This window comes from Helicoverpa armigera, chromosome 1 (assembly GCF_030705265.1).
Source record: "Helicoverpa armigera isolate CAAS_96S chromosome 1, ASM3070526v1, whole genome shotgun sequence".
In the NCBI taxonomy this organism is placed as follows: Eukaryota; Metazoa; Arthropoda; class Insecta; order Lepidoptera; family Noctuidae; genus Helicoverpa; species Helicoverpa armigera.
The window spans coordinates 18580554-18594261 of NC_087120.1; the positions used below are offsets into that span (position 1 = coordinate 18580554).

The following is a 13708-nucleotide window of genomic DNA, read 5'->3' on the forward strand; positions in this document are numbered from 1 at the left end:
CGTGGCAGGGCGGCAAGGGCGATCACCGGCTCCTTGCGGCGATATCAAGGTGACAGAGCTCGCGTATATTGAGCTCTGGGAGATGGAATTTGGAAATTCGGGACGATCGGCAGGCTTACGCAGGACACTCGTAAGGCTTACTGTCGCGACTCGTCTTTGGAGATGACGCTGAGTTTGTCGAGGTGTGATTTCACTTAGAGAAAATATAGACACCCCGGAGCTGGATTATCTCGTCGGCAACGTGAAGTTCACACACGATAACTTTTTCAGTTTTCAGGACACACACGACCCGTTATGGAATACCAGTGGAACGATTACGGCGATATCAACACTGGTATCCCACTTCTGACACCACTGTTACGGAGTGGGTCGGAAAATGGTTTTTAAAAAAAACTATTTAATTGGCTAAAATAAAAATGTATTGAAAAATAATTAGAATCACAAGAAAATAGAAAGAAAGTTGCCCGACGGAAGTCCAATCCAAAACTGAAGAAATATTATTATCGCTAATTAAAATAACATCGGTTTCCTATTGCATTGACGTCAATGCAATGGGAAACTCAGCAATTTAATTTTATATTGGTAACAGGGGTTATTTCGATATAACAGTACCTATATATGGTAGCTTCAGTTTTCAGTTTTCAATATTTGCTGTTATAGCGGCAAAAGAAACACTACAATCGTGCCTATCTAGCCTCACACGGCTCTTGAGATACATCCTGGTAACAGACGGACGGATAGACGGAGAGCGTAATTTCAGAAACAGAAATACATCAACTTTGAAAATTCAGCTGTCCAGATATCATGGTTCGTGAAATACGGCCTGGGGAAAGATGAACAGACTTACAGCGAAGTCTTAGTAAAAGGCAACCGTTTTACCCATTTTTTTGATGGGACATCATCAAATCATCAATCATGTCCTCAGAGAAGTGTCAGACTCTTACAGCCTTACTAAAAAACAAAACTACTGTTGAACTCTTGTCTAAAAAAGTGTGACTGCAAAATGGACCTTACTACAACGTCATAATTTGGCATTTTTTTCGACAAGTGTTCAACAGACGTTTACAAGTTTTTGTGGTATGACGGTTAATGTCTAAAACCCACCATGTTCCTTCTTAAGCTCTATATATACCGGGACCGCGGTAACTCTTTCGAACAATCCCTCAGCCTGTTTTAACCTTTGATTACGGAACCCTAAAAACTATGATATTCTGTTATTGGCTTCGATATCATGAAACAAAGGACATATCCAACTGACAGAGAAACAAAGTATTAATTAAGGAATTTCATATCAGGATCCAATTTGCTTTTCCGATTTTCAATTTGTGTTTCTATTTTGAAATGGTTTTTCATTCGTTTGATATTAGATAGTACAAAGACTGTATTTGACAAAGGGTTTAATTAGGTTTTTTCTAGAAACAGTAATCACTGAGAGTCTGAAATAATTAGAGACAATTCTAGTTACATTTTATGAACACATAAATATGAGAATACAAAGCTTATTTGAATATATTGCAGCATGAAGCAACTAAATTAAATTAATTAATTGTTTGAAAAGAACTAGAAAGGCACGTTTTTAGAAATAAATGTTTACAAGACTTTAATTAATAATTAATGTTTACATACAGCTGCCAATTACATAGTTACATTACATAGTTATACATGCCCTAATAAAAGCCTGCTAATTAATAACGCTCAGAAAATAAAACATTCAATTATTTCAAAAAAAGTTACATAATCAACTAATGTTTTAAACAAATATCGGGTTATTTTAACATATTTTTTAAAGAGTTTCGCATTTCTCAAAGACTCATATACAAGAATATTCAACACATGCAGTGGCCATAATTTTTTAACGACATCAAAAATCATCAAATGACCCCTCCCGCTGTGGGTTAGCAGCGGTGAGGGAGTGTCTTACCTACTGACTAAAAACCGTCGTGTTCCGTCATAGGCATTTTTATGTGCCAGGGCCGCGGTATCTCTTTCGAACAATCCCGCAGCCTAAGCTGACCCCACTTCCAGAAAAGAGAGAGAAAGGAGAAAAAGAGAGTATGCTTGTATTATTTATTAATCTATAAATACAATAAACAATTTCTTAATTCGCACAGACTCATATTATTATACCACACATGCAGTGGCCATACTATGACGTCACCAGCTTGACCTGGATGCATTTCGCGTGCAATGTTCCTTCCCTCGGTGAATGGGTCAGGGTTGCATCGTGAAGGGGAGGGCTTGGAAGTTAAATATCCGCTTCTAACTAGGTAGGTGGGTATCAATATTGGTGAGGAATTCAGGTGTTTGTGTAGGTAAATTTAAAGTTGGCGTTATTGTAAAAAAAAGTTAAACTGATCTTAGAAAAGTATTTAATTTCTTAACTCGTTGTATATCGAAGCGCAGATATAAGTACGCGAGGCACAATTGAATTTCTATTGTTATATAATTAGTGACATAGGTTAGGTATAAAGACTTTTTTGTTATACTTAACTTCATAAATTACTTCAATCCTTGTGAGCGATAGATATTTCTCGTCGAGATCGGTCATCGAGATTTTCGATATGTTCATGAACCTAAAATATGCCAACAGACAACTTGAGAACTAATTACCGATTAAGCCACATCAGAAAACTACGACACTGTAATAACCACGTAACCACTAAGATAATGATGTTTTATAAACCAGCTTTAAAAACGAGAAAAATACAAAATTATAATTTATTAAATAATAATTTATTTAATCAGGATTTTTACAATTTAAAAGCTACCCGTGCCGTAGATATAATAATTAATCTCGAATATGATAAAACCATTCAACTATAAATCATTATCCGTTTCTCATTAATACGATATAATTCAATCATTATTAAAATAAATAATTAAAACAACTTTTCAGAATCAGTCTTTCAATCTGCTTTAAACCGAAAATTCATCAAAATCTGTTAAACACTAGGTTCTGCATATCTTTTGTTTTAAAATGTTAATATAGGTATTTACAGCGAAAATTATTGAAAATTACAGTATTGATTTTAATGTAAATTATCTTTTATGATGTTTAATTAAAACTCGGAAAATGCGTCAAAAGAATTTCGTAATGCAAATATTTTGTTCATATAAACACTGAAGTTCTGAATCAATATATTTTGTCCATTTCCATACAATATCGGATTTTTAACAATACATTCCTGTTTCATAGCATGATATAAATATTTTAAATTTTAATTGAGAGTATCCTCACACTGCAAACTTTTAGTCGGCCGATAGTTTGCTTGGGCTCAAAAATCTGTATGAAGATAAATGATAGTACGCACATTACAAAGATCAGGTATTTAGCAAAACAATTGGAATCAAGATTTTCATGAAAAAAAGGTTTGGTCAATTTGTCGGCCGACTGTTTCGTCTACAGTGTGCGGATATTAACAATACATTCCCGTTTTCATTGTTGCCTGATATAAATATTTTCAATATCAATTAAAAGTAAGCAATGTTTGATAATTTAAATATCTGTTATTTATGCGCGATTCTCGTAACATGTGCTTTTATTTTAAAAAATAGCAGTATAATTCATCCTTTGATACGCTCGGAATGACAATAAATATTTCTAGTAACAATAAAATTCATAAATGGGACGATTTTGTTCATTCTTCTCTTTATATTGTGTTCATATTAAACAAATTGCCAGTTTAAAAAACAATAGAAAAACACGCTTTTATAGATGCACGTAAAAATACAAAAACATCTATGATACGATATTCCATCATAAAGTTCCTTTTCATATCTTCCGGCTCCATCATCAGATCACTTCGACAGTACCATATTATTATATTGTCATCAGAACTACATACAGCTGCCAATTTTCATATCGCTACGATCATTGGAACATGGTTTGAGTTACCTTAGATTCCATGACACAGTTACATACAGGTCGACCTAATAAAAACGTGCTAAAAACACAGTATCCATTTCATCTATACCAGTACTCGTTTCTCACGTAAACCTACATGTTTTCGTAATATACTAAAACAACAGCAAACAGAGCATTTCAAAATAAACATAGATACATGAACAAACACATATCGTAACACAAAATATGAGTGAAAACTGCACGGTATGCAAACAAACAAGAAAGGAAAAATAAGATTTATGAGGACTACCGATAGATCATGGTTTCACCCATTCTCGCTTCTTATTTTCAGAAGCAAAGAAAGCTAAGGCAAAATAAGAATTAAACTTGTGTTTGGCACATCATTATCAGCTTTTTATCGTCCCACTGCTGAGCACAGGGCTCCTCTCACACAGAGAAGGATTGAGCGTTAATAAGACGGGTTGGTGATTTCAGAATTTATAGTCCAGTTTTCCTTTACCTAAATCAGTCAGCCAATCAGTCAGCCGGTGTCTATGATCTAGTAAGATACATAACTTAGGAAAGTTACATAGATACCTAATCTGGCTTGAGAAGCAGTTTCTTTAAACATTGGGTGCCACCACGATATTTATTTTTAAATGAGTAGTCAAAGAACTTAATCTATAACAATAGGGCCCTTCATCGCTTCCTATTATTACAGCGGCAAATAAAACAAAAACAAAGCATTAAAAAAATACAACTTTAATACTTAAATCAAAAAACGCATAACACTACTGCATATATTCGGAATCACACAAACCTCACTCCTGCACACATCCCACTAATGTAGAGTAACAGCGGCTGAATCCCCAATGCTTTAACACGTTCCGTTGTACCAATATTATTGTTTCACGAGAAATGCGCTGTTTTGTATCTGTAGGAATTGTATTTCCATCTAGGTAGTTATTTTTGTTGTATTTTGAATATGGATTTGTGAGAGGTTAGAGTCGAATATTCAATTGTTTTTACTAGCTAGCTAAATACTAGAAGGGGTATCCACTGTTTTCCATAGGTTTTTCATGGTCCACCCGCGAGAAAACTACTTCCCATACTCTAATAAAAGTAGTTTTTCTCGATACATGAGCTACCTAACAAAAAATACTTTTAATAAAACCCAATTTCTACTTTTTTGCTATATCATATTGTAGTTAGGTCAAAATTACCATAAAAATAGTTCTCATAAGCTTACCGTTATTAAAACTTAAACTGCATTCCTTACAGAAATTCCTTCAAACGCAACTATTTTCTCACATTGTAAAATCTTTTCAAATGCACAAGTATTTATTTCTGAAATTCCAAAATGCACGCACGGCGAATATTCGAGCCGGATATTTTCGCCGCATCACTTCATATAAAATGCAAGGAAATGCTACTCGCGTTTCCAATATGGTTTACATTTTCAGTGTTCATTAATCTGAGTGTGCAATTGACAGCACAGGTATAAAACTAAAACTATTCTTGAGTTTGAGTTGACTTGCTATGATATCATAAATATGTAATTGAATTTGATATTGACGCTTTAACTTTTGGCTGAATAGAATAAGATTAATTTTTTTTGGAGCTATTTTTGAACCAGGCGCGCTATTGGTGGAATCTCATTATCATCGTGCCCTTATGACGATCTCCCGAGCCTTTTCCCAACTATGTTGGGGTCGGCTTCCAGTCTAAACGGATTCAGATGAGTACCAGTGCTTTACAAGGAGCGACTGCCCTATCTGACCTCCTCAACCCAGTTACCCAGGCAACCCAATACCCCTGGGTTAGACTGGTGTCAGACTTACTGGCTTCTGACTACTCATAACGACTGCCAAGGACGTTCAATGTCAGCCGGGACTTACAGTTTAACCTGCCGTGTGAAACATAGTCATTGGTGTCTAAGATTTACTTAGAAATACAACCCGCCCTTATCATTTTTTTTTATTGTGGTCGACGCATACCTCTACGACGCATAACAACTAAGTTATAGTTCATTGGGAATGCGAGTAAAAGTAAAATAGCGAGGCACAGATAGTTTCTAGTAACCACGTTTTAGAATCTGTCTAGTACAAAGCTTATTAAGTCTCTAAGGTTTTATGTTACGACTATTATAGTATGCGAAGTGAGAAAATAAAACTAAATGGTCTGTTTTATTGACCACCCTGTAAATTAACTGATAGTTTTATACCCGCAGTAAATGGTTATAGGTTTTTAAAGACCTCTAAGTACTTCAATTTATAAGGATAGAAGGCTTTAATTGTCAGCTTATAAATTATACTTTATAATACGATTTACTGCTGGTATTAACAATATGGTATTTTTTAATTGTCTTAATAAATGTTAAAATAGCCTGGCTGACAGTTTATTTTGAAGACAATTGTGGCCAAGTTTGTAGTTGGTCTGATACCGACCAATTACTTAATCGTTTTAATATTCACAGCATCGTTCATCACCATACGGATTTTTAAGGCTGAAAAAAATATTGGCCAACTTCGTTGTTAACGGGGATTTAAAACGTAACCTAATATTTGGTTATTTTTTGATTAATTCAATCAAAAAATATTCATCATACTTATATTCAAGAATTCAGACGTTATATACGTCTTAAGTTTATTAGATTCCCACACGTTCTTAAACTAACTTTATTAATTGGTTAATTAGGAACTTGTACACAATGTTTACTTTGATGGTAAAGTTAGTAACAAATTATAATTAAACTCTGTCTAATTTACTCTCTCTCTATATTTATTTTACTAGTACCAAGAAGTTATAAGAGTTGAGATATATTATACATACTTATGTAACGTAAATATCATAATTATACAAACTAATAAAAACAGATCGAGAACAACTTTACTCACCACGAATTGGAAACTCAACAAAATTTTCGCAGCTTCTACAGGCCCAAAGAGCTACAAACTTTGGTCGTACGTACTCTCGTCTACCCAAATGTTCGATATACCGACGATTTTCGTCTCCAACCGATTACCGCAAATTCATAAAGTTCCGCCAAGTATCGGCGTCGATATTTTGCTTAGAGACCAAAATCGAAACCAATCCAAATGTACTGAATGACATACAAACACACGTCCACAGATTTACAAACAGATAGACACACTTGTCATCATCATTTTTATCGTCACACTGCTGGGCTGCGGCCTCCTGTAACACGGAGTAGGATTGAGCGTTAATCACCACGCTTGCTCAATGCGGGTTGGTGATTTCAGACTACATAGTCCAGGTTTCCTTGAGATGTTTTCCATTATTTTTAATCAGTCATTGGTGTCTAGGATATACTTAGAAAGCAGACATAAACTCAGAAAATTTACATTGGTATTTGCCTGACCTGGAGTCGTACCTACACCTGAGACGTTGATTCTTTACCCACCACGACTTACTCACTACATATGATTTAGATAGAACATCCACAGACTTATAAACAGGTAGACATACCACATAGAGCTACATAAGTATAGATATTCCCATATACCATAGAGTTACATAGGTTTAGACAGACGACGGTATTCGAAGTGAAACATCTCGCGTCGTGGTGAAACTAGCACCAGCATTCTAACAAAGATGCTGCAACACAAGATGTAAGACATGGCCTGGAACTTGGTTTGTTAAGTTCCTAAGTGGATGCTGTGAGTAACAGCAAGCGTGGCTACGTACAACTAAGTTGGGATTTACATCTGAACGATCGTTGTAGTAAATAGTTTTGATTGTAGCTTTGGTTCGAGAAGGACCAGTAAAGCGATTCGTTGGCATGAATCAATCTATTGGCATTAAATGCTCAATTTAGCTGGTTCCACAATTGTCCTGAGCTTAAAGCCTACTAAGCGTAGGACGTCCACCAACAAGATGGACAGACAACCTTATAAAGGTCGCCGGAAGACGCAGGATGCAGGTCGCCTCCAACAAGTATCTGTGGAGATCTAAGGGGGGGCCTATGTTCAGCAGTGGACGTCCTATGGCTGAGATGATGATGATGATGAAAATTCTACTGTAACACCTTGTCAAAAAACTTGTGGAACGCAAATAAATGATCTGAATATGAATATATATAAAAGTATGTAAAATTAAAATTGTAGGTATAGGACGTACTTAAAATCAAAGATATTTTTACCGTAGAATTAGAGTTTGACAAAGCTGATGATAAAAATATTTCATTATTATAAAAGAATTGGTTTTACAGTAACTCATTCATATCAGCATTTCATACATATTTTACTATGACTGAAGTCATGCACCCATAATTTCGACCATAAAGTGAGCACAGCAATAACATCTTTTTACTTTGTACTTTAACGGATCCTTTTTAATTTTATTTTACGTGTAGTTACATTGTTGTTTACAAAGAAGATACAAAGCATGGTTCTATAGGGTTGTTTCCAATTTTCGAAAATCTATTTAAATAGCTTCTAAATCATTTAAAGATCACCCCTCCTATAATTTTGCGTCTTAAATCTCTTTACTATTTATGTATGCGATTTTTTTCTATTTTTCTTAAAACATTGCCCAGAAAACGCTCGATCACGTGACTGTGACGTCAGATTATACTATGTGCTCCTTTACACTTTGCACATCTAAAGAGAATAAACTAATTGAAAGAACTCATTGATTTTTAAATTTTAATAATGTATTCTTATAATATAGATACAAAAACAAATATTTTAAACATTTAAATTATTTTTAAACATTGTGCAGAAAAGAAAATACCTGTAATGTTTTGAGTTGTGTACGCGGTAAAATAAAACTGTGCAAAGGAACGTAAAGTTTGTGTTTGTTATTGAGGTTATATTTGTGTGATCTAGGTTATTAGCAAAGAATTGAGCGACAATAAAACTATCAGCTTTCATAAATCCTTTCTCCATAATTCTTTTCTAACTTTCTTTCGCTCAAATACAAAAAAAAAACTGAAGAAAACAACACATCAATTTTCAGGTTATACCTGTCATAGACTGTCACTGTCAAATACTTGTCATTGTCAATGTAAAGTGACGACATCGGACTCGATTCGCCGTTTTCAAGGGCGTGACGTATTAAACGATAAATTTAAATTTCATAAATTATTTAAAAATTATGTGGTCAGTTATTATTAATATAATATAGATTATCGTGTTTCTAGTGTTGTGAACTTTCGGTGGATATACCTATTTTTAATTGACTGAATACTAGGAAACAACCCTATTCTTAACATTTAAAGCAAGCCAAGAATTCAGTTTCAAAAGTTAACAAAAAAACATGGACTCACTTACTGGCATTAAATTCCAGCAGTTTTTCCTTGATTGTAACAACTATCAAAGATATTCAAATGAAAGCCGCGACCCATCAATTTAACCTTAACTTTATCCGAAATATACAATTTTAATAATCATGATAATTAAAAAAGTAAAAGGTGCATCCAAAACTACTTACATCCTTCTTACAAATACAAACTTACAGCATTTAAAACACCACACATTTTCACCTCAAAAAGCGTTTTAAAGCCATATTTTTCTTCACAGTTTCCTTGATGTAAACAACTTGTGTAAATAAGCTTACTGTTAACGTAAACAGTCTTTCTACTCAATATTATTGAGGTTCCGAAGGCTTCTGTCAACAGTCTCTCGGCTTCTCGACATAATACCCGACTTTGAGTAAAATAGTCCTTTATTTGGCTCCTTTAATAGCGTATTTAGGCATATTTTTAGGTGTTGTTTTCTGACACTTACGCGAATATTAGGCGTTTAAATAAAACTACTTATAAGGATTCTATCGCGGTAAGTATATTAATTTTAATCACGACGTTTCGTTTAGTATAGTATATAGTATTTAGTCTGCCCGTGACCATGGATAGTGTAAAGGATTCGAAACGTCGGGATTATATAATATTAATATAACCGCGATAAAATCCTTAGAAGTAGTTTTATTTAAATATTTTTAGATGTTACATATTTATTTAAAGATATTCGTGGTGGTTCAGTGATTTTCTATTGTTTTATAATTAGCGACATACAAGAAGTTAAATCACTAGTCTCTCAAGTATCCATGAGTGTCAAGGTGAAGGTTCTGAACGTTTCAAAAGGTTACAATAGTAGAAAAAAAGAAAATTAAACACACAACACAAAAAGCACAATGCATCCAGGAAAAGGAATGGGTACATTCAAACAATTATATTATAACTAGAACATAAAGGTTCATAGGATATAGGCAGGCGGATAATGAGATGAAAAAAACATTAAAACTTCTTCTTAATTATTGTCAAAAAGGTACACCGCGTAAAAAATTGCACTCAACGCCACTACATTTAAAATGACGCGATGATTATTAATAAACTTTAAAAGCAATTACACCAGGTAAAATACTGCAGAATAATGACTTTATATGAACCAAAGTTGTTATTAAATTACGATCAACACAACCTCTGTATACGCTTTTAAATGGTCCGGTAAATATGTTTAAGTAAATTATTTTTGTGAGCTTAAAACAATTCACTTAATATTTTAATGCTTCGGCTACCTGCATAGGGCCTTTTATCCTGTTGGGTTTTAATGGATGGTGAATACAGTTTTCATAATACATTTATGTGGGACCTTGAATGTTGGTATTTACTGGGTTTCAGGAACTTCGTAACTTGTTGATTGATTTTCCATACATGTATGCGATTTAATCGATTACTGAGGGAAGTTTTTTCCTCACCTTAATGAAAATAGCCTATTTAGGCTGACTCCAGATCGAGTATCTATATACCTTAAGCTTATGTATACCGGTAATCATTTATTTGACTGTAAGAGCGACGGATGGACACTTATGCATACCTAGTTATTTCACATTTAGATTCATTATTAGTCAAAATATAATCTTATTGAATAATTATTGTAAAATATCTATAAAATGAGTAATTAATAGTCAAAGTAAAATTAATCCCTATCTCACGTGTCTATTGAGTGATAACTACTAAGTCACAAAAAAGTTTTAGGTATTTTTTTATTATACCTTAAACCTTAATAACCTCAAATTCTCTTTGTCCACAGTACCGTACGACCAGGTAGACACTGACTCGGCTCTCGTACAAATGTTCGCCCACGTGAACGCCCCGACTTGCAAGTACATCGTCGCTATTGGGGCCCTCGCCGGCTTGACTGTGTCTATGTTCGGGTCAATGTTCCCGATGCCCCGAGTTGTCTATGCCATGGCTCTTGATGGATTGATCTTCAAGTAAGTGTACCTATTTTTGTTTTATGAATAGTTTGTTCACCATGTTGAACAAGCGTCCAGAGGGATGGATATAAGAATTAGAAATAAGATAAAAAGTAGCTTATAAGAATTCGTCATGTTTCAGTCGTGTCTTCAGGGATGTTCGCACATAAAACGTAGCACACATGTTATTTGTACATCATAGGCTATTGAGTATCATCAAAATCAATCCAATAGTTTTAGCGTGAAAGACAAATCATCTCCCAAGCCTTTTCCTAAATATTTTGGTTGGCTTCCAGTCTAACTGGATGCAGCTGAGCACCAGTGTTTTACAAGGAGCAACTGCCTATCTGATCTTCTCAACCCAGTAAATCGGGCAACTCACGACCCCTTTTTAAGACTGGTTTTGACAGACGGTTTGACTTGAAAGACTTCAGATAATAGTGAAGGAATGACCAACATACTGACCACGTATTCTAACGAACTTTCGCATTTATAGTAAATACTCCTAAAATGAAGTTTTAACCATCTATTTAATTAACATCAATTAACATACCTATTCCTAAGACAAACAAACGAAAAGAAACAGATTGCAAATCGCCAAATCAATATTCAATATCATTTCACAAACGTATCTAAATATGATCATAGGGTTAGAAAAATCACCCACAGACATGCAAACCCCGTTTATTTGACAGATAGACAACCATTCAGCTTATTGCTACATTCAGGAACATTGTACACAGACGTACACCCGGATAGACACGGCTATGACACGTCGTAAAAATATATTAAATCCTGGAGGTAAAACTTTGATATATGCGAACCGCTGACATCTGTCGCTCGGGATTGAGATCGGTAAATAAAATTCATAATCTGGTTACTTTTTGTAGCAGTTTTCTCTACCATTTGTAGTTTTTATTTTGTTTATAGTTAATCAGAATAATGTTGGGCCCTGTAACATGCGTCAGACTTTAAAAAACTACCTAATTTCTGGAATTTCATCGTCATCATGATATCTACGAATTGCCGTCCAATTGAATATATCCCCCTTTCTGCAATTTGAATCCGTATAATTATCGACATTTTTTTGTCATCATGCGAGATCTTACTGCAATAAGTTGGATATAAGCTTATTAGACATTCTGACTTTTGTCTACGTCAAAATAGGTGCATACTCCAATTGTGATAGTTAAGCAGGTGACAAATTAATTCCATTAAAAATTGTCGACGATACCTAGCCTATTTATTACTTTTATTTGAACTAACAATATACATAAATACTACACAAAATCAACTAACTGGGTTAAATGCAATACCTGTAACACAGTTGAACTTAAACCAATAGTTGATTCAACAGTTAACCAAACCAACGTGCGGTATCCAGTCGGTGCTCCGTCAATAATTGCCAACACTTGCTCTTTGACGCGCCGACGCTCTCTCGATAGCTGCCGAGGTTAATTAAAACCGCTTTAGTTAACTGTAGGTTTAAAGTTACTGCAGATAAAAAATTGTAACTGGTGTCATTTTTAGCAATTGGTTTGGAGACTCAGAAAGATTTGACAGTGAATGCAGTACCTAAAATATACAGATTTTTAATGTTTCATTTTAATTCCATTTTAACTTATGCAAAGGAAAAAGTAATTTATTCAAATAAGGCTGAAAATCAGCACTTTTGACAGCCCCCAAAACGCCCGCCCTTCACCACTTCCTATGTGTTTTTGCTGAGAAGAAGAAGTGGTGGAACAAACTCCCCAGCAACTCAATTCGGTCTGTATGGTTTGAAGAACCGTTGATATCAAAACATTATTATTCTATTAAATTGTTTTGTAATATATTCATCTTCTATATTATTCATGTCTAACACGTCCCAAAGTCCTAGAAGTCACCTCCAATAACAACATACTTTAAACACTACATGCACGTATACTTTACTAATAATTACTCGGATAGAGTGAGCCCGTTAATTTAACAAAATTGCTCTTTCCAGCGAACCAACGATGCGACGTACTAATTTGAATGAGATTGCATTTTCCAGCCTGTTCATATATTTACATCACAAATATAAATTAGAGTCTGTCAATAGATTATTTTGAATTCCACCTACATAAGCCCTACTCGTCATCATAAGCCCTATTCGTCATCATATTCCCTTTTGGTCATCGTTTCATGATTCTACACTGATGAATTCAGTAGAATTATTATTATCAATGGCACTCAAAGGTTTCATATAAGTAATACGGCCCGGTGACACAAAACGACATTCCCTTTAGACATACCTTTCTCTTCGTGGGTAGCTCTTTTCTCTAGCTAGTGAACCAGTTCGGTATGAATGAAATTCTCACAATTATCAATGAATAAATGCTTTGATGATGCTGCACCGATACATTCAGTAAAATCGTCCAAAAGGCTTAATATTCGTAATACTGCCTGGTGACACAAAATTCAATTCCCTTTAGACATATTTCTCTTTGTGGGTATTATAAGCAGTGCCCGATTCGTCATGATTTTAATGAATACTCTAGCTAGTGGACCGGTTCGGTATGAATTGGATTCTTACTATCGTCAATGAATAATGCTTTGATGATGCTACACAGATGCATTCAGTGGAATTATTATCAATGCTTCCAAAAGGCTTCATATTCGTAA

The 13708-nt window shown here is 34.5% G+C and overlaps 1 protein-coding gene across 3 annotated transcripts in view; it reads left to right on the forward strand.

The window, feature by feature from the left end:
• LOC135117428 (solute carrier family 7 member 14-like) overlaps positions 1-13708 on the forward strand; it is a 169206-nt gene that overhangs the window by 108865 nt on the left and 46633 nt on the right. For all 3 annotated transcript variants that reach the window (XM_064036695.1, XM_064036705.1, XM_064036700.1), the window contains exon 10: positions 10897-11080. In XM_064036695.1, the coding sequence (XP_063892765.1) occupies positions 10897-11080 (184 nt within the window). The remainder of the gene's footprint in view (positions 1-10896; positions 11081-13708) is intronic.